This window comes from Scardinius erythrophthalmus (genome assembly GCF_964197995.2).
Source record: "Scardinius erythrophthalmus genome assembly, chromosome: 5".
In the NCBI taxonomy this organism is placed as follows: domain Eukaryota; kingdom Metazoa; phylum Chordata; class Actinopteri; order Cypriniformes; family Leuciscidae; genus Scardinius; species Scardinius erythrophthalmus.
This window is the reverse complement of record NC_138225.1, coordinates 53,352,338-53,375,131: the sequence shown is the minus strand read 5'-3', so window position 1 is coordinate 53,375,131 and position 22,794 is coordinate 53,352,338. Positions and strand designations below refer to the sequence as shown.

Genomic DNA, 22,794 nt, shown 5'->3' with positions numbered 1-22,794 from the left:
TTCAGTTTATCGTATTTGATGTGCAACCGATCAACTAAACATCTAATCGTGCATGAGAATCTCAATAGCAAAATAAACAGGCTTGACGTCTTTTAAATGGAGAAAACACTTCCTATGTTTTCCTTTGATGTCTTTGACTATATTTTCATCACGTGTATCAAATTTGGTGCAGATTCTTACACAGATGACAGCATGAACAGGTTTTGTGTCGCCTCGTCCTCTAAAACCCATCAACAGCATTATGCCGGTTAAGGCAAGTTTATTTATTTAGCACATTTCATACACAGTGGTAATTAAATGTGCTTAGCAAAATAAAATTGAACAAAAAGTATCATAAAAATGCAAATTAAGAAGTACAAATTGAAGAAAAAAAAAATGCATTTGGTAAAATTAAATAAAAACCATGCATTAAAAGTTTAAAAGAAACCAATAGAGGTTTCCGGTCTAGCATTGTTTTGAGTCGCCACTTAACTCTCGATAATGAAGCAAAACCAGTAGGAAATCTGCATCTGGAGCAAAACAAGTTTCATGTCAGGAAGATAAATGAGGCTATAATCGTTTGACAGGTCTTGTGGTGCGACTCCGTCAAAGTTGAGACGAATATATATGAAGATATAGCGTTGCTCTCAGTGTGCTCGATGGCTGCCGCTTGAGAGAGTCATACGACACTAGTGTAACGATGATATTTATAAAAGGCCAATATGTCTCTGTAGGATCACTCCTTCTTAAGAAAAGCTAAAACACCTCTTTCCAACCACAGAGCCTCTTGCCATTACAATTCTCGCACCGCGTGTATCGAAGTGATGCTTATTCTTCAGGGAGTGATTCAGGGCAAAATCTGCATTAAGAGCCAATTTATCTGCAGCGTCCCGCGTCCTAAAGCTCTGTATGTTATCAGCGTGAGACCCGCAGAGCCACAAAGATACATTCATATTTCATCCGGCCCGTGGCAAGAGAGGCTATAGATAGCAGAAAGAACAGAACAAGCGCAGACACAGCCAAAAAAAACCAGCTGGGTCATGCTTACTGTACTGTACTGTACGTCTTCATCATACTGGATATGTGTGCATCATATCCCATTAATTAAAGGGTTTGTTCGGCAAAAACAATAAATAAAAATGTCATTGTTTATTCAGCCTCATAGATTCCACGTATATCCATAAATGCATGACAGCCTGGTCTCATTTTTAATACGTAGTATTAATACGCAATTTGCAAAGATAGAAAACGTACGTTTTATAGATAAATGGAAGATCCCTTAACCCCACTCCCAAACCTAAACATAACGTTACCCATTTTATACAGAATATAAAAAGGACAAAACGTACAGAGATGTGTGGGAAATGGCAATTTTATTAACAATATAGCATTAAAAGATTTTTTTTAGCAGCTAATCCTACTCCTACCCCTAAACCTACCCATAACAATTTCTTAAAACTACATACTAGGCTACAATTATGAAGAAAAATTACAACATGCGTGTAATCACAATAATTTATTTATTGCGAACATGTCAAAACCGGTACCAAAAGTCGTTCACATGACGATGTGTTGCAGTCACAGTCCTCTCTTTCAGTATAATAGTTTTGAATGAGGTACAGATCAGAATTTAAATTATTAATCCAAGAAAATGTTAATCCGGCTTCGCTCTGTGTGAAGGGCAGGCGCGCGCGCTTCTCCATTTCAAATATCTGAAATACCGACTGAAATACGGCATGTCGCAATCTGTGGCGAGAGCCAATGAGCGTTTGATATCACTGCCGTAAAACATGTCGTAACGCTTCTTGAGGGCGCAATTTTTTAATTTGAATTCATCACGAGCGCGGAATTTGACGGTTACGGACTGCGCTGCTTTGATAGCCTGTGAAATGAAGATGAAGATCACTCACTGGATAAAGAGCTGAATTTGGATCTCTTTCTTGCAAACGTATGGATTCTAAAGATTTGGATTATCAAGCTAATAAAATTGATGTCTTTTGTGAATTTATGTTGGGTTTTGGTGTATTATTGTTCTATTGGAGAAAACGCATTTTGTGTCTCACTGTAAATAAACTAAATATTACAAAATGGTTAAACGATTAAATGAGGTATTTTTAAGGTTTTAAAGTGTATTCTTGTGTAACTGCATGTAGGCTAATCCTCCGAAACGAGTTTGCAGCAGAAGGCACGAACGAATGGTTATTAGCCTATTTCTTGAGAAAACTGCATTTAATAATAATAAATGCCACCGAAAAACGTAATTGATAAGACATTTGAATGCAATAGAGTCAAAACATTAATGCCACGATTTTAATATGCATAAATAAGAATACGTACAAATATGTACGTTGGTAGAGTTGTTCATACGTAAATAATTTACGTTTTTGTGCTGTTAATACGTAAATATTTTACGTTTTAGAGCTGTAAATACGTCAGTAGTATACGTTTCTGTGTGTATAAAACGTAAGTAAATGTACGTATGGTAGAATTACACTTTACGTAAAAATACACACGTATTCTCATGAGATCACGTTGCAATATCTGCTTAACCCCCTTTATAGAAAAGAAGAAGAAAAAAAAATCCTTAAATTACAACTCAATCATATTCATTATGTTTTAAAGTGATTCAAATGGCTCTGCATGAAAGAAAAGATCAAGCCATTCTTTTATAAAAGAGGAAAAACCCTGGAGAAAAAATAAAGCTTTTGGGGTTGAGAGGTTGAAAGACAAAACAAGAGCTACGTCCGGCTGTTTCTCCTCTTTGCTCTCTTTTTTTAGAGATGTTTATTCCCATCTCGAGAGGCTTTCCATCGGTTTGGAGATCATGTACATGAAAATAGGTCAAATGATGACAACGGATCACTCATAACCAAAACTCAAATACTCACTCTTATTTATCTTCATATCTTTATAAAATGAATCATTTATGTCGTTTTATGTCGTTCGCCTACAGTTCGCAATTGCACTAAAGCTCGTCATGTTTTTGAGTGGTCGTCTCTGATTGTGACGTTGCTATAGTTACTGACACTAAGGAGGCCGAGAGTGTTTGGTGATTACAGTTTATCTGAGTCCTCATTGACAGCCGCTGTGCGGAGCGTTTATGGATTGTCTTGGCACGGCTGATGGATGTGGACTGTGACGGAGCGGGAGGCAGGAGGCCGGTGTCTGCCGAAGCCCACAGGAAACAAGGCCCATTGTTATGTTGGCACGACACTTGAGACAATCAGTCACAAATTTGATCAAATGTCTGTCAAGCTTTTAAAGTATATTTATCCTATGACAGCTGAATTCTCCTATCCATCTATCCATCTATCCATCTATCCATCTATCTATCTATCTATCTATCTATCTATCTATCTATCTATCTATCTATCTATCTATCTATCTATCTATCTATCTATCTATCTATCTATCTATCTACTGTATATTGAAAAGCGACTAAACTGGTATATTCCAAGCGTTGTTATGATAGTGTTCAAACCAAAATTGAGTGTATTATTTAAGGAAAATACTGACCTTGCACGACTGCACGTAAATGAGAATCTATTAGCAATCCAGTTCACTAATAAAGTCTCACAACCGTACAGCCATGCATAAATGATCAATGTTGGCGAAGGTCGGGATTTTCCTTAAATAATACATAAAATTTAGGTTTGTTTTTCACCAAACGCATGGGATCATTCTGTGAATCTGTGCATATTTTTTTTTTTTTTTAAAGCTTGATGCTGGGCCCTATTTACTGCCATTATATGGACAGAAATATGGATTTTTTTTTTATTATTATTATTCTCATTTTGTTGTCCATAAAAGAAAGATGGGCATGCAGCATTAGAACAACACCAGCGTGAGTAAATGATGACTTATTTTAGGGTGAACTGTCCCTTTAATTCATAACTCTTTCCCTGCCATTGACGGAAATGTCCGGCTTTCAGTGTTTTCACTGTTATATGGTATGTGAAGAAGAAGCAGAAACAAGCAATAGCATATGTAATCATATGCATACGTAAAATAACATGATTATTAATATTAAACAGCATATAAATCAAAACTGATAATGTTACTGAATGAAATGTCGACCCAGGACGAGCTACAGGACTGTGAAGCTTTGGGGTTGTTCTGTGTTTTGATCATCGTTCTCAATCCGATCCAGATGTAGTCATTGATTTAGATTTGAGCTTTTTGCTTAAAATGTTGCTTTTTTATGAAACTTACACATTCAAGTGTTGTTAATAAAATAAAATAAAATGCAATGCATGAAGCTAGAATAAAACAGTTTTTGTTGTTTAAATGCTCTGTTCTCCCTTTTAATATATTGCATATTCAGATATTCATACAACAAACTATTTTGGGGCCATGCAACTTTTGTGAATATTATCAAAAATACTGGTTTTAACGTTTTTCAAAAGTTTTCTTTTAATTTGGGGGTGAAATGTGACGGACCTGTTCTTGTGAGATTCCCCCATGCATGGACATATTTACGTTTAGAAATGCACAACATCAGCCATGATCATTTGTCATGAAGTGTCTCTTTAACGGTATCATTACAGTCTGGGTCGACTTAGTGAAGTGAATCCATAAATTACCATTATTTTACTGTACATCATTAGCATAAGTATTGTTCTCTGTGTCCTTACTATCCATGTTGAAGGACCTTCACTGTCAAGCACAAGAAAGGAAAGTGGGACAGAGTGCCGCTATAAAGGAGAGCGTTCAGCCATTCATGACCACAACCAATTACACACACAATCATGACCTTTTTTGCCAATGTTCTTTTTCAAGGTGTTTACAAATTTCAAAATGTGGACTTGATCCACATTAAACGGAGGTATAAAAGCTGGTCAGTGATAGAGCAGGATGACTGTGAAACATCTTTATTTCATGAAACGGTCACAAATGACTCAAGGTAAGATTGATTTGTTTTGAAATTATTTGCAGGAAACTGTCAGGTTACCAATTTCAAGAAATCATATTTTTCCACCTCAGAGTCAGTAAGATTTTTTTTGTTTGTTTGTTTGTTTGTTTGTTTGTTTGTTTGTTTGTTTGTTTGTTTGTTTGTTTGTTTGTTTATTTTGTATGTTTTTGAGTCTTCTGCTCATAGGCTGCATTTATTTAATCAAAAATAAAGTAAAAACAGTGTAATGTATTCCTGTGATCAAAGCTGAATTTCCAGCGTCATTACTCCAGTCTTCAGTGTCACATGATCCTTCAGAAATCATTCTAATATGATGATTTGATGCTCAAGAAACATTTCTGATTGTTGAAAACAGAACAGCTAGTGTTACAATACTAGACAATGGATTGAAACAAACTTCAGACAGGATATTGAGAACTAAACAAGACACAGATGAACATAATCACTAATCAACTAAATAGAAACATGAACTAAGATACATGGAAACAGGAACTAAATATCTAAGTAATTGGAAAATTGGAAACTGAGATTAGGCTACAAAACGTGCTTCTTGTCACTTTTGAATAAAACTATTAATTTCTTAAAAAACAAAACAAAAACACTTTTGAACAGTAGTGTACTTTGAATAAATAACAGTATATTTCGTAAGTGTCACTCAGTTTTTGTAATAGATCAAATTAAATATTCAAATTTTGATAACCATGACATGTTTCTTTTGTTCCCACTCTGTTATTCAAAATAATGTTTTGGGGTTTAAAAATGTAAAATTACAGCCTTAACATGTAAATATTGCATCCACATTACATTATTTAAAGTCAGTATGTATGTGTTTGTTGCATAAAAAGCAATATTTGTCAATATAGGGAAATTTATCGTAAGATGGGAGGTATATTATTGTATAATCCGTCAGTGAAGGTTCTTTATAGTAAAGGTGATTGAGTTGATTATTACCGACACTGAAGGTATAACAATAATGAAAAGGGTTTTTTTGAATCCCAAAATTAGATGGTCAACACAAAGCGGAAAATGGGTATATAACAAATCAATTTGTTTGTTTGCACAGGGGAAGAAACCCTTAATGAAACAGCAGGGAATGTCCTTGAGATGATGGTTACACCAAATGTTTTAAAGGAAATAGTCCCAGTTTCTCTGAATCATGTTGATGCTGTAATAGGGCTCTGAATAATGATGCATTAACTTAGAGTTCAGTGTGTTATTACTGTTATTCATACAGAGGGCAAGGACCTGCAGGGAATGTGTCTCTTTTCACCCAATTTCATTTCATCTGGGCAACCTATATTTGACATGAGCAAGAGAAGTACTGAACGCATGGTTGCAGGTTTTCCAGCTGATAAATCTGTCATAAAGCTCTTAAACTGACGACCAAATTGTCCCACATACAGCATCAGTACAGCCACGCATTACATAGTATATTCAACAGTCCAAACAGACTTATTAAATCTGAATCTTTAACTACGCCTTTTAAGCATAATAATTATTTCATTGTAAACAAACATTGTAATGGAAAGGCACAAAAGAACATGCATGACATTAAAATGTATATATGCACTGTATACACGGTATATCCTTTATAGCATTCACAAGATCCTTTTGTCACGACTGTGTCACGTTATAAGTGTATTTAATTTAATTTTGTTCTCCCTTGGTGATCGATCGCCCGGTCATATGCGCCCTTCGCTTGTTCTGTTGTCACGCTGGGAAGAAGTTCTGTCGCTCGACGCTTTCCCTGAGAACCGGCTCTCGCTGCTTCTCCCAGATTTTCTCAAATTGAATAATTCACAGAGGGAATACACACTGCTGAGCATCCAGCTTGTTTTTCAGTATCTCTCCCTCTGAGATGTAGAGGAGAGAGAGAGAGAGAGAGAGAGAGAGAGAGAGAGAGAGAGAGAGAGAGAGAGAGAGAGAGAGAGAGAGAGAGAGAGAGAGAGAGAGAGATGTGGTTTTCTCTCCTCCCTGTGGTTTCACTGAACTCAAATTCTGCAGGGATTTGGAAAGAAATTGAAATGGCTTCCTGGTGGACTTTCATCTCTTCGAAGGCTGTAATTGTTGTTTCATCCACATTATTATTGATTTTGGTTGCTGTAAAGTTTACAGTCCTTCTATCATCCCATTAACCTTCAGAAGACTAAGAGCCGTGACACACCAAGCGTCGGTGAGCGTCTGTCTGACTGAATCAGTGTGTTGGCGATACGAGAGATCACTCTGATTGGCTGTTCAGGTTAGCCAGCGGGTCAGTGCACCAGAACTTGAACATGAACATATTGTCCGATTGTTAGCTTAACTGCTTATATTGCTCTCCTCATGTAAGTCGGTTTGAATAAAAGCGTCTGCTAAATGATTAAATGTGAATGTGATAAAAGCAAGAGACAGCTCAGACAGACGGCTGTGACCTGAGCATCTTACCTTATCTTACCTTATCTTACCATACGCAAATATTTTCATAACAACATGAGCCGTCTGGAATGAACAAAGTGATGATTGATATTCAGAATAGTAAGCAAGCACTGCTTTGTCTAAGGTTTGTATTTCTGCAGGCCTAGTTTTGGTTCCACTTTTTGAATGACGAATATAGACTATTGATTCCTGCTGATACAGACAGTTATTTCCACACACACAGGCACAGAAGGCAAGGGTTTATGTCTTCATAGTTTTTATTCATTTTTATTTAAATTGTGTTATTTTAGTACAAGTTAAACTAAATGAAATGTTTCCTTGGCAACTAGCTGAAACAAAATAAGTATATATATATATATATATATATATATATATATATATATATATATATATATATATATATATATATATATATATATATATATATATTAGACTTATTTTGTTTATATATTGTTTATATATATATATAGATTGGCATGGAGTACTTTCCATAAGATCATCTCTCAATGCAAATCAAACCAGCTATTAGGCTAACTGAAATAAAACCATGCCAATCTCTAGGTATGGTGAAGGCTATGTGATGATGTGGGGCTATTTTAATTCCAAAGGCCAAGGGAACTTTATCAGGATGCATAGTATCCTGGATCCATGAAGTAACTGGTCTTTAAAAATAAAAATCTGCCTGCCTCTATGGGAATTTAACATAGGGGTGTCCAGACTTATGCACCCTGTATTTTAAGGAAGAACATTTATTTATTTACGCAATACATACAATATTTTGGCAATACATTATTCATTCACAAAGAAAATTGGTGTCCTTAAAGGTTGGATTTTTCCTAAAAATTTTAAATTAAGGCATTAAGTTCAGTTTCCAAAAGATGATTTTTTATTCCTCTTTTTAGTCAACTTTAGTATGGGTGTCTAAACTTATGCATAGCACTGTATATATATATGTGTGTATGTTTTGTTTTTTCATCTGTTTATTCATTTTCAAATAATAAAGTTGATTAAGGTTTTAGTTAACAATAGAACACAGTACACACATTGTTCTCATCAGCACAAACAGCTTTAGCACTGACAGTCAACAGGAAGTCTGTCACTTTCGATTTGTGAACCAGGATTTTTGTTAAACACTCACTATGCTTGCAAACATATTCCTGATATTTTAAACCGTGTTGCCATGGTGAGGGATTAAACAGGAAACTGGGAAACAGAATGAGTCTTACATACAGTGTTCACATATTGGCTGATTTTGATCAGATTTGATCTGTATTGGTCACATGGCTGTTGTGAGTCACTTCATAAGGCCACCAGCTGGCAGAAGGATTTGCCACATACAGTTTCAAATAGTCCTCTTATATTTTCCCACTTAAATACAAATACATACCGTCATCGCTGCTTGCAGCTATATTTATTATTGTTATTATTATGTAGAATTTGTTAATTATTTTAAAGGTATTATTAGTACGCATCCCTATCCTGTTTAAGACTGGTTTATGCTGGTTCGTGCTGGTTTTATGATGGTTAAACCGCGCCATGTTCTCCAATAAAAATACTTATTATAATTTAATTGGTCTCTCTGGTGAATCTGGTGGACCAGTTTAGTCTGATTAGTTAATCTAGCTAAAAAGCCTGGTGGCTCATCAGCACAACAGCATCCAAAACACATACTGAGAAATTCATCATTTAATTAATCTAATCATTGTTCTATCATTCTCTAAGTCTATATATCATTAAAGAAAAGATAAATTAGCTTGAAACATAAAACTGTGTAATATATATATCTCCCCATTGGCAATGTTTTGGTCTTGTCTTAAGTACAAATCTAACAGAGCCTAATGAGGTTTAAAGTCACCATGAAATCCAAATTCTTCTTTTTGTTATAAATGATTCATGGGTGCACATCAATATTATTGTTTTAAATTCCTGTTCCTGGTAATCTTGAATCAGAATAACTCCCTCTTGCAGCTTCTCTTCTCTTTTCTGATGACGAGGGCGGGGCAACCTGTCAATCACACGAGATCAGCCAATAGCAAACCACAACCATCCAATCAATTCCCCACAGACAAAATCAAGCCCTGCCCACATTTATTCTTGTTCCAGAAGCGTTTCATTCGGATATACGGCACAATACGGAAGAAAAGACGAGCACGACTTCCAATTCATGCAGACTTTAAGCTTAAAACGATCGTATTTGCACATATTCTCTGAAACAAAGTCTTAATACATCATGCACTTCTGCTTCTCAACACACAAGGCAAAAACACTGAGGAAGAAACGTATTTCTGCGGTCTTCAGCTTTTGCATAAAATTTACTTAGACATATCCTTTATCAAGTACTCTGATGAAATGTCTAATTCGATTTCAAACTGATGTTTTTACAGCAAACACGAACATTCATGACAACGGCTGAACTGCCATGAACTGTCACTCTGGCCGTTTCTCTGGCAGATAATGGGACATTTGGACACAGATCCGCCTCTAGCGTCTCCACGTCTGTCACCGTCCGTCGACGATCCCTCAGGAGAGGCGTTTATAGCTCGCGTGTCAGTCGGCTCTTCTCTTTATTACAGCTCTCGTGCTCTTATGAGCATCTGCTGCACACAGACAGCCAGACAAGTGATTCTCCAGAATGTAACTGACTTTGACCCTGACGCCGTTTCTTTCTGAATTATGGTTGACCGTCGCTTCTTATGTCTTAGTGCTCAGCGAGTAGTCAAGCGGGTAATTGGCATTCCTCTATCTCATTCTCCTGTGTCACACGGGACCCATGTAATAGACACATAGTGTACACAACGCTTAAGCTGGAACAAACAGCATGCGCCCCTAGTGGGTTTGGTGGATTATCTGAAGGGTTTGCTGGCATCACTCCGCTGAGATCAAGCTCCAGACCTCGACACACTACTAGTGGCTGTGTCCAATTCCTAAAGACACTGTTAACCCACTGTCGCTGCTGATAAGAGAGGAGAGGAGATAAGATGAGAGTGAAGGAGAATCAAAGGGCGCAGGGCTTCAGATGACGACGAATGGATTTGCTTTGGTTACGGTCACTCTTCAAAATCATGCAGATCGCTGTTGTGTTTATCTGTGAACGCAGAAATAATTCACAGGTGTTTATCGCAGAAATAATTTTGCAGGAAAGGTGACAGGTGCGAATTTTCACATTACTCCACGCTTCCTAGACAATCTTCAAATAATCGCTTTTAAAAATGTCATCTTCGACAGCATGACAGGGGTCCAAAACAAACAAAATCAAGGCGTGTAAAACCCTTACTGAATGATACTGTATAATGGATTTTTTGGCAGAAATATGTTCAAATAAGTGAGATTTTAATAAACAAATACATACAAAAATGATCAAAGGCAACATTTCTACTGTATTTAAAATTAAATGTTGAGAATCCTGAAAAAAAACTAAAATAAAAATGTGATGCAGCTCAACTGTTTCTTTTTTGTTTTGTTTCTTGAGCATCAAATCATCATATTAGAGTGATTTCTGAAGGATCATGTGACACTGAAGACTGGAGTAATGATGCTGAAAATGCAGCTTTTCTCTAACCTTTATTCCATGTGTTCCTGAACTCCTGCTGTTTCAGGCCCTAGGTGGGGCAGATAAAATATGTATCTTGTCTTAGATAAAAAGCAGGCATGCTCGTACTTCTGATATTAAGTTGTTCATCTTCTTGAGAGATTTCTTTCTCAAACCCACGCATGCATCTTTCTTCATTTCCCGGTGGCAGCAGTTAAGAAGATGAAGGAGTCTGTGGTTTGATGCTCTTGCTGTTAATTTCACTCTGTCTTTTTAAAGACTTCCATGTATTTCAACACTCATTTGGTTTTTGTATATGGAGACACTGTACAATAAGGTTGAATTAGTAGTGTTAGGCATTGCATTAACTAACATGAACTAACAATAAGAATACATTTGTTACAGAACAGAATAGAACCATTCATTGTTAGTTGATGTTAGCTCAGGTACAACTTTTGATTTTAATAATGTATTAGTAAATGTTGAAGGGATAGTTCACCAACATTTTTTTTTTAATTCTGTCATTAATTTACTCACCCTCATGTCGTTCCAAACTCGTAAGACTTTTGTTTTTAATGACATCTGATTTATTTATGTTCCTCCGATGAAAGCCTCAGATGCTTTAAAATACACATAAAGGGATCGTCAAATAAACCTATATGAATTGGATAGTTAAATCCAAAAATAAAAGCCTAAATTCAAACTGTTCATGATATAAAGCGATTGTGTCTCTTTAAGGCTTGGATTAAACCCCTCAATTCATATGAGTTTCTTTTGTGAATGTTTTGAAGCATCAGGGTTTTGAGTGAATAGACTTTCAATGGAGAGACAGAAATCTCTCAGATTTCATTAAAAATATCTTCATTTGTGCTTTGAAAATGAAGGAAAGTGTTACGGGTTTGGAACGACACAAGTGTGAGTAAATGATGACAAAATTTTAATTTTGGGATGAAGTAACCCTTTAATACCAACTAAGAAGCATGATTATTGTTAGTTCCTATTAGCAAATGTAAATGTAGCTATCTAATGGCAACAAATACTTTTTGTAAACTTTTACCATTCATTGTTTTATGGATAAAGAACCTACATGAAAAGCGCAAGAATGATTGAGGTGTTTATCTTTTAAATAATTCACTTATGTTTACAAAGTAAAAGCTGGAATGCACTACACAACTTTTTAAATCAACTTTTTAAACTTTTTAAACAGATTGTAAACTTCATTGCAGGCATTATACACTTAACAACTCTGTGATTTAAACTGACCATCGTACATTAAACAAATGACTGGTGCAACGTGATACGACACAAGCAAATAAAAACCCATTATAATCAGTGATGCTGTCTACACTGGATCCGGTGTGACACGACAAATCCCAGTGCCTGTGCTACTTCTGACACAAAGAACTGAAGCTAAAAAAATCATAGTCTGTGCCCATCATACACTGCAAGATTTTCTGTGAAATCTGTTAACTCCGACTGTTCAACATCTGCACTGACTTTTGGCAAGTTGTGTCGGCTGTAAATCGGGGTATAAATCATGTAGTGTATTCCAGCCTCAAGCAGGGTGTAGCAGTGATTCTGTCTCGGTTTGTGCCAGTCGTGATGTGTGATCAATGTCACAGAGGAGTCCAGACAGTCACGGGGTGTCGGACGACCCAGTTTAGACTTTGAGTGTCTCTAAAAATGCACAGTTAAAGAGTAAATCATTAGAGACGATTTCTTCAGGTTACTCACTGAACTGGGACACAAGCGCCAGATTCTGTTTACACGCTGACCTGGTTATTGGCTCTGTGAATATTTTGTCATTTTCAACATCAATGTTGTGTTTGCGCGGTACAACAAAAGTTGTATGTTTTATTGATCCACGTCTAGCGCGGTCAGTAAGAATTGAGTTGGCTGAACAAATTGTCCTATCTTGGCTGTCGTGAATGATTTCGCGAGTGGACATTTAGAACAACAGCCAACTAAACCCCCAAATCCCATTTAAACAAATGATGGGATGGCCCTGGAAAGGCAACTGATTGCATTTATAAGCACCCAATCAATAAACTGTCACAGCACGAACAAGACGGACACACAGCAAACCATCAGGGATGAGCGATGGGCGTCTGAGGAGCACAGACTCTTATAGATTTCATCTCCAACTCCCTACAGAACAAACACGGGCCGCGGACATGAAATATGCATGGAGCAGTTAACCTGTACTTCTCAGTCATGGCAGGTCGGGTCTTAAGTGGATCCGGCTCAGTCTCGATGTGTTTGGTTAGCTGTGGCTGGATTAGCCGTGAGCACAGTCAAATACACGACAGGGAATACTGAGCATTACTGCGCCTTTACCACACTTTGCTCTCTGACCGTCACCTTTTTCAATGCTTTGGTTCTAAAAGCATGTTGGCTACACTTATATGGTCTGTCATTATTAGGTAACTAAGCTGGAAGTATTGCATGACAAAGGAGTAATGCTACATTAACACTTCAGCTACCACCATTATAGAAACAAGTTTAACTAGTCATGTTCGAAATAGCAAATTTAGCACTGAGATAGTTCCTTATTAGGGAATCATTAATTACTGAATGAGATTAGCCTCATTAAGAACCAATAACTAACAATGACAAATTATAGAGAATTACCAATTATTTACTAATCACAATATTAACATGTTTCCACACGTTTTACTCTGAACGTGGTCATACAATTCATCACTAATTACTCAAGTGTTACCTAGTTACTCTTCAAGAACTATTAGTGTTCTGGAGCATTATTTTAAAGTGTCTTTTATACTTCAAATTGTCATGTTAAATGCATTGTGTTACTTGCAATGTGTTTTCTTGTTATTTGTGAAATTGAATAGCAATTTATTCGGTGATGAGTTGTTTTAGACGAAATCCCACATCGTGTGTGTGTGTGTGTGTGTGTATGCAAGTGTATGAATGAATAAACTCCTAATCCCATGCTGCACTGCAAATGGCATTGCATATTTTGTAGGGATGTAAAGATACACTTATCTCTCGACACTTGGGTGCCGATTCGATATGTATTGGGATTTTTAAGAATTTTGATTCTTCAAGTAGGCCTTTTGTAATCCGATATTACAATGTATTGCAACATTTGTTCGTTTTTTTATTACATTAGACCATGGGGAAAAATAATTAATAGACTTATACAGACTATATGATGTATATGATGAGTCATATTTACAAAAAAAAAAAAAACAATTCGCCAATTCGGATTTCGTCTTTTTTTTTTTTTAAGGAGCATCGATCAGGGGTGTGTTTCCCAAAAGCATCGTTAGCCAACTATGGTCCCAAGTTCCGTCGTTATCAGCAGTTCAATGAGTCTGTGTTTTCCGAAACCATCGTTCTAACGAACATTTGCAAACAGCATCACAGAGTTGTGTGTTTGGAGCGACAGATCTCGAGCTGTGGTTAGAAGAAGAGTTTCTAGTTTGTATGACATGTGGACTCAATAAATCTTCATCTTGGGCCAAATAAGCAATCTGACATTCAGGACAACCTGTGTCTTTAATTTAGAATACATACAAATGTCATTTACATCTTTTAGTTGGTTGAGAGAATTAAAGCGTCGTTTCTGAAGAGTGCGCAGGTGTGAACGTTACGTGCTCAAGTATGTGAGAACGAGCCTATGATTGAATCTGGAAATAACTGAGAAAAATGAGAAAAAGTCCTCAGATGCCATGTTCATAATTTATAGCAAAACATCTAGCATTAATTTGATCTCAAACAGATTCATTAATAGTTATTTCTCCACCACCTGTGTGACGTCATAAACCAGCGTGGTTGAACGACCAATTTACGACAATACAGTTTCGGGAAACAGTCGTGACTCGCTAGTTAATTTATTCAACGATGCGTCGTACTATAGTAGTGAAGCAGAGAGTCGTTGTACGGGAAACACAACCCAGTACGGTACTACAAAAAGGTCATTATAAATCCTTGGACTTCACTGCATTTGAGACTGACAGTAAAATGTACAATATAATTAGTTGTTGGTGGCATAACAAAAAATCTGTTTCATAAGGCACTTTTCCACTGCATGGTACGGCTCACTTAAATAGTTCAACCTACGAGCGAGCCGTACCGACACTAAAATGTGACTTGTAAACACTGCAGATCACTGATTGGTCAGAGAGAATCGTCGCTATACCAGCATCATTGGATTTGCAACACGAGACACTAAACCCGCTAAAAAACAAACTTCTTCGTCTTGCAGTGAAAAACATCCACATGCCGGGAATCAAGAACATCATTCCATCGATATGCTCCATTGCTCATGTGTTGTGCGTTTGTTTGTCGCGTTTACAATGATGTCACGACAGTAGAGACAGCGCAACTATAATCCCAGTCACTTTGAAGTGGTACTAAACTGCACTGGAAAAACAAACCGAGCTGAGCCGTACCATGCAGTGGAAAAGCACCAATAGTATTTTTTTAAGATTTGGCGTTTTCACCGTACTATATGCAGTAACTTCTCTCCACCTCGTCTAGAAGCAAAGACTAAAGCAATTGAATATGAATTGATTGAAATATTGAATATTGAAATGATTGTAAATCTAAACTGAGTGGCCAAATCGCAACTGTGCTGATTTTCAGAACAGCACGGTTGATCATGTGGTATTGCATAAATACATGAGTAGTTTGAAAGAGTAAGGAAAATGTCTTATGTCATTTGAAATGCTTCATATGAATGGACAGTTACTGCATTTTGCATTTCTGTGGGAATGGGGGATCTCTTGAAATCAGAATCATTCTAAGTAGTTCAGAAACATCACTGTTTATAATTCCAGAGTTTATGATTGGTGTGTATCAAAGGTGTTTGGTTGAAAGTATATTGCTCTGTGGAGAAAATGAATGGCATTTTTTACTTCTGGAGTCTGACTGTTGCTTTTAATCTGTAATTCACATCTTAAATCTCCCAAGAGCATCAACACAAATCTTCAAAAGCCATGATGTGGTCTTTGCATTTTTTATTATAAATATTTTGTTATGTTCTGCTTTTCCCTGGTCAATGGAAAGAGGATGTTACCCTCTTTTGGACTGCCAAATACATAAGAAAATGATTATAAATTGATATAGAAATAATCATGTGTGCAATAGTGTTGTAGGCCTCAGTGAGAGCTTAGTCTATGAGAGTTCAGCAGTATCGACTCTGACAGAGCACGTTCAAATTGAATTAAGGCGTTTTGTCTTCAGTTGTCTTTGTTGTGGGTCCACAGTGGAGAAACCGCGTTCGACTCAAAGTCTACCACTGCGCTGCACAGATAAAAGAACACATGCAGTTCACAGCAGAACTGCTGTTATTGTGTTTGTGCTTTTAGATTATTTAGAAACAGGTGTTTGTTTTCCATTTATAATCACTGTATTATCAGCCATGGTGACATCATTTATCCTATAGCCATGTTCCTCGATCAGCATCCTTGATAACACTTCTATGAGTAACTCATTCCACACTATTTGTGCGTTGAACATCAATGATACTGTACAACTTTTTGAGATATTTCTGACTTTTGCTTGATGAACAATACAACATGTGAAAACATCCCATTAGACACTGAAGGAGGGACCTTGGCCAGTAACAAAGTACATTTACTTGAGTACTGTACTTAAGTATACTTTTTGAGTATCTGTACTTTACTTGAGTATTATTTTTTCTGGAAACTTTTTACTTTAACTTCACTACATTTGAAAGACAAATATCATACTTTTTACTCCACTACAAATCTGTCAAGGTCCTTGAGTAGAAAGTAACCTCAGTCAGTGGATGATTTTGGTTGCAGGGGTTGCATTTTGGTTGGAAATGAAAGTCGAGTTGACGTCAGAACCCTGCATCTGATTGACATCAGAACCCGACGTCAGATTGACGTTGGATATTGATTGAAAATAAAAGTCGGGTTGACGTCAGAACCCGACTGATTTTGGTTTCTGACGTCAACCCGATTTTCATTTTCAACCACAATACAACGTCTGTCCAACGTTGGAGATCAACATCAATCTGACATTGGATTCTGACATAAACCTGATTTTCATTTTCAACGTTGGGTTTGGTTTTCTAAGGCGAATTTTGTCACTTTTTTGGAGCACACTAGCTTATAGATAACAGTAAGGCTAACATATTCACACTAAAAGCCAAAAAAGTTTAAATAGGGCAATATTTGAGGGAACAGCCATTTGGGTGTCCGAAACCATTGTGGACGTTATTGAGTGCACTTATTCAATCTCACATTCAATCCCACTACTGGAACTGTGTTCTAGAAATAAATTTGATATTGACATGAGGGTAGGTATGCAGGCATAGATTCAGAGGCATACGGTACTTTAAGTATTACATACAACAATGCAACAATAATAAAACAATGCATTGACATTTACTTTTTACTTCTGATACTTAAGTACTTTTAAAAACGAGTACTTCTGTACTTTTACTTAAGTAAAAATAGGTCTTTACAACTTTTACTTGTAACGGAGTAATATTTGACCAGTAGTATCTATACTTTCACTCAAGTAAGGAAGTGTGTACTTCGTCCACCTCTGCCCAGAAGATTTCAAGTCCAGTAAAATGTATTTATATAGCTCTTTTCACAAGACACATTGATTCAAAGCAGCTTTACAGGAAATGTTAATATTTATAATATATCTTAATATTTTCATGCCTTATAGTCTCATTAAGCATATTAGAGCCACATAGTTAGGGAGAACAAACCAAATGCAAAAGTCTTTAAAAATAAATTCACAAGATCAAGAGGATCAATGAGAAACTCAGGAAACAGCAAAACAACTCCACTCCATAATAGTGATGTTCAGTTATTGAACGAATCGTTCTTTTAAAACGGTTCGTAGGAGGTAACTGGTCGAGCCGGTTCATTAATCAAACTGAATCGAACTTTAGTTCCGGGTTGATGACGCAAGACACACAAACCGAAGAAGCACGACCGACTCAAAAAGAACCGAATGAGCCGGTTCAGCCAGCTGTCAAAGTTTGCAGAGGATTACCGAGGCACGTGCTGGAAATATGCTTATTATGACTACTGTTATTAAATAACATTTTATTAAAACCTTAAAACCCTTCTGTCGAGAGATGTAAATGAATTTTTCTATGGTTTATTGTGCATTCAGATTATATTTTAAGTTGTTAAATGAAATGAAGGAGTTTAAAAGATTTATTCTTTTTATATACTTTAGACATGTTGAACATAACCGCGTTTATGCACGTCTGTAATGTTTGCTGTAGCTGTGAAACCTTTAGGAATCTTATCCAAGACGTAGGCTACAGTATTGGTATCCGACATGAAGGATCCGCGAATTTAACTGTGACCATAATCACCATTAACTTAAGTGAATGTACGGCAATTATCAGCAAAATGCATTCACACAAATAACTTTGTATTTCAATGTTTCAATATGAATTGACACATATTGCTTTATTTGAATGTTTCACTGATATAACATGACACTGAGAAAATAAATGTGCCATAAATAGTGCCATCATTGCTTGATGACGTAAGGAACCGATGAATGGGTTTTTGAACCGGTTCATTTAAACGAACTGTCCGAAAGAACCGGTACGTAGGAATGAATTTACATTACGACAACATAAATAATAAATGATACCTGACAACTGAACAAAAGAAAACTGAGGTCTTAAACACACAGGAAGGGTAATCAACTGAACAGAAACAGGTGCGTAAAACTAATTAACAGCCAAGGAAAATTACCGTAGTAAAAAATAGTACACTTAAGGACAATTTATTCGTAAGTACATGGCAAATGTAAATTGGCATACTTAAAAATGTCGGGAACAACTACTTAAAAATGGTGTAGTAAATATATATATAAGTGTGTGTGTGTGTGTGTGTGTACAAAATACCTGATTCCATAGATTCCTTTTGTAATGAATAGATTTTGCCTGCACAACTTCACCAGACAGAATTAAATGTGATTGCAGCTTTATGTTTGCAGATACTCACCTTTATATCTTTTGGCTGGCTTGTTCCAAACTCAAACAAAAGAAAAGAAAAACTCCAGATGACTTTAAGTTTGTAAGATTGTTTTCCACACTGATCGTGTGTCTTGTGAACAGTATCCACACATGAGTGTGACACTTAGATTAAACAAGCAGCTGGTAATTAGACAGAATGGCACACACCAGTGAAACCCAGCAAAAATAAATAACCAGTCGCTCACTACAGGGACCACGGCTTCATCCATCTGCGAACTTCTCCGTCAGGGGGCCTTCGACATAAAGCCTCACGGTACGGGGGGAAATCGCCCCTGTCCAGAGCCATTACGCCTGTGCCGAGAGAGCGGCCCTCTACATATCTCAAGTTAATTGAAGTTGTGATGCAGCACCGGCCGATGGGAGTAGCGATGGGTCTTTGTAATGGAGGTGGGAGATAAATTGTTTGCGACTATTTGAGGCATCTCATCCCACTCCATCTCTCTGTTTCACCTCCTCCCACTCCTGGCGCAGACAATAAGAGGGCAGTTTATTTTTATATATTATGCCTCTGCTGTGGTGCAAATGGGCCAGAACATGTTCAGATGGGTCAGCGGTGTCCCCTGAGGGAGTCTGTTTTACTGCCAGTTGGAAATATAATACTAACACTGCAGGCTGTGAGCATCGCGCCACCCTTGCCCATCTTCCCTTTGGCCCCCCGTCTGGAAGTGCTCTTGATTTCCAAACGGGGAGCCCAAGACGTTTACTCAAATCTCACAGTGACCCTACATAAACTACAACAAACACACATGTGAAGGTTGCTGGATGCGCTCCATCTGTGTGGAATTTCCGGGTTTTTTTTGCCAAGTCAATAAAAATGAAGTTACTCTCCATTTGGCCTGTAACGTCACATGGTTCTAGTCGAATTGTAAGAGTAATAGCATGACCTTAATAGCGTGACTCCCTGAACCTGAAAGAATGCGAAATAAAGGTTTGCATCTAAGAGTATGTGGACACCCCCTTTAGATCTATGGGTTTAACTGTTTAAAATTACAAAATTTAAAAGTGTTACAGAATAAAGCTTGCAATCTGTGCACTTTTAGTAGAATGGGGTGTAGATGAACAGTCGCAGGGAAAAAGAAACACACTCGTTTGTAGTGAATGTGTACTTCCAATCTTAAAAGAATATTTTTAAAGAACTGTACTTGCAGATAATATAATATTAATGAAATAAAAGGCCACTTCTGCACTTAAAGAGAGTAGACTTTCATGACTATGTTTCTTAACACACTTAGGTGCACTTACACTAAAAACCTCATTGATGTGGGAGCAGATCCCTTTATCCACGTTCCGACATCCACTGAAGGTTATAGCATCTCAGTGGCCTTGGTTTGGAAATTAAAGGGTTAGCAAACGCAGTCAAGGCTGTCCACATACTATTGACCAGGTAGTTATTAATTCACTGCCACTGTAATTTTGGACGTCTTGGACATTTTTCAAGGATTGTCACAGCTGAACTTTGAATCTTCAGGAGGATTATTATAGTACACTACGACTTTTACTCTCATGGCGAGAACAAAACTTTTACAAACTGCTGAAGAGGGAATAGTCTTCGCTCATGACCTGCACTTTTTCAGATTCCACATCTTTTTTAGCCTTCTTTCCAAAATGCATCAAAGCGTGCCTGTTCATGAGGAGAGCAACGAGGTGATGTGGGGAGATAAGACAGTGGACAGGAAAGGAGAGTGTGTTAAAGACAGGATAAATGAAGTTCTGGAGATTGTGCATAACTCATATGTCCTCATTCTCTTTTAAGGACAAACCGTTTACTGAGTAAATCATCTCTCGCCCTTTACATTCATTTATCTTCTCTTTTTTTTTTTTTTTTATACACAGGAATAGATAACCATGACTACAGCATTTTCAGCATGTAGTAAATCATGCACTGCCCTCTAACGCCTTTCAGCAGAGGTGTGTGTCTCACAGCCTTGTGTGTGTGTGTGTGTGTGTGTGTGTGTGTGTGTGTTTGTTTCAGCGATGGACCCCGATCAAGAGAGCGTAGAGGCACTGATGCAGAGATTTAAAGAGAGTTTCCGGACCAACACCACTATGGAGATAACACACTTCCAGAACGTTACACACAGCTCCTCCACTGGCCGGAAGAGAGGACAAACTCACACCAGAGGTTTGCAATGCACTGACCCAATGACACACACAAACCAAAGCTCTTCTTGTGGTTGCTCATGACCTAATAGATTTCTCGCATGTGGTTCATTGACGTATCGCTGTTAGATCTGTTCCTAAACCTAGTGCACTAGGAAGGGAAGGATGAGGTTGCCCATTAAGAATCAAAGCTTGACATCCAAGAAATAATCAATAGCTGTGGGAATGAATCCTAAAACCTGTAAATAAGTTCTTATTTTTCAACTTCAAATTACATCGTCCTGAAGTCAGTTGGTTTTTGGTTAAATACCTGAAATGAGGTCTGTGGTGAACAGAAGTCACCCATATATATATATATATATATATATATATTATATATATATATATATATATATATATATATATATATATATATATATATATATATATATATATATATATATATATATATATATATATATATATATATTATTTATTTATTTATTTTTTCTGACCTTAAGTCACCAGATACTCATCAATACGGGTGTCATGATGGTCGATGGACAGAGAGGCTTAAATATATACACACATTATAAAGGCTTTAAGTTTTAAGTTTGACCATCTTTAAATTAAATATTTACAGTAGAATAATTTTAACCAATTGTTTGGTTTGTCCATTTTTTGACCCAAACATGGGTTGAAACAACAACCCTTTTTTTTTTTTACATTATACATTATATATAGTTTTTCTAAACGGTTCCATTCCAAACAACCATTTTCTGACGATTATTCCACATGTCGAGCTGTACAGGGTTATTTTTCTGAGTCGACACTGTCCAGCAGTGAATGTTTCAGAGAGAGCAGTGTGTGCTGTGAATGTGAATGAGGAAACACACACGGAAACACAGGTGAGGCGGCCTCCATCACACTGGCACTGGCTCATTACCCTTGCAGATCTCACAACAGTCTGCAAATCAGCCTCAATGAGTCAAACTAGTGGAAATGGACAAACTAATTACCAAGTAAACCACATGTTAAAACCAAAATTAGCTTGATCTGTGAATGAACTGTCTGAATGGACCTCCGCCTCTCTGTCCATCGACCGTCATGACACACATATTGATGAGTATCTGGTGACTTAAGGTCAGAAAAGTAGAAAACAAAACATGCTTTTTAACTTGATTTTGTTTGAATAAATAGCATTTTAATGTAAACTATGGTCACACTTTAGTTGAGGGTCCAATTCTCATTATATCTATTAAATATGTCTTGTGCCTCAATAAACTCCTTATTTCTGCTCATTAATAGTTAGTAAGGTCGTTGTTAAGTTTGGGTAATCGATACGATTTAAGGGATGTAGAATATGGTCATGCAGAATAAGGCATTAATATGTGCTTTATATGTACTAATAAACAACCAATATCCTATTAATATGCATGCTAATAAGCAATAGTTAATAGAGAGAATTGGACCCTAAACCAAGCAAATATTATAGTATTGATAGTATAATGTAAATGGTGTTAAAAGATCATAGTACAAATACAAAGTAGTTAATATGAGCTGTTGTTGATAGACTTTAAGTTTGATCTTGTGCAAAATAAGTACACTTTGACATTCGTTAAAAAGAGTAGTCCCACTTATTACAGAGATAAAGGAATAAGTGTGAACTGAATATAATGTTTTTGGACACTTTAAATAAAAGAAAAAATAAAGGAAAATGTATTAATTTGCACTTGTGGTAAATTAAATCAACTGAGCTGTAGAGTATTTTTGACCCACTTAAGTAGGACTTAAATACATCTATATATATATAATTGCGTAATTAAGTGATTATGACCATGATGTCCAAAAACTTGTCTTTTCACA

The 22,794-nt window shown here is 36.7% G+C and overlaps 1 protein-coding gene across 1 annotated transcript in view; it reads left to right on the top strand.

Moving 5' to 3' along the window:
* astn2 (astrotactin 2) overlaps nt 1–22,794 on the top strand; it is a 455,595-nt gene that overhangs the window by 167,708 nt on the left and 265,093 nt on the right. The window contains exon 4 of the mRNA XM_081365202.1: nt 20,822–20,971. Within this exon, the coding sequence (XP_081221328.1) occupies nt 20,822–20,971 (150 nt within the window). The remainder of the gene's footprint in view (nt 1–20,821; nt 20,972–22,794) is intronic.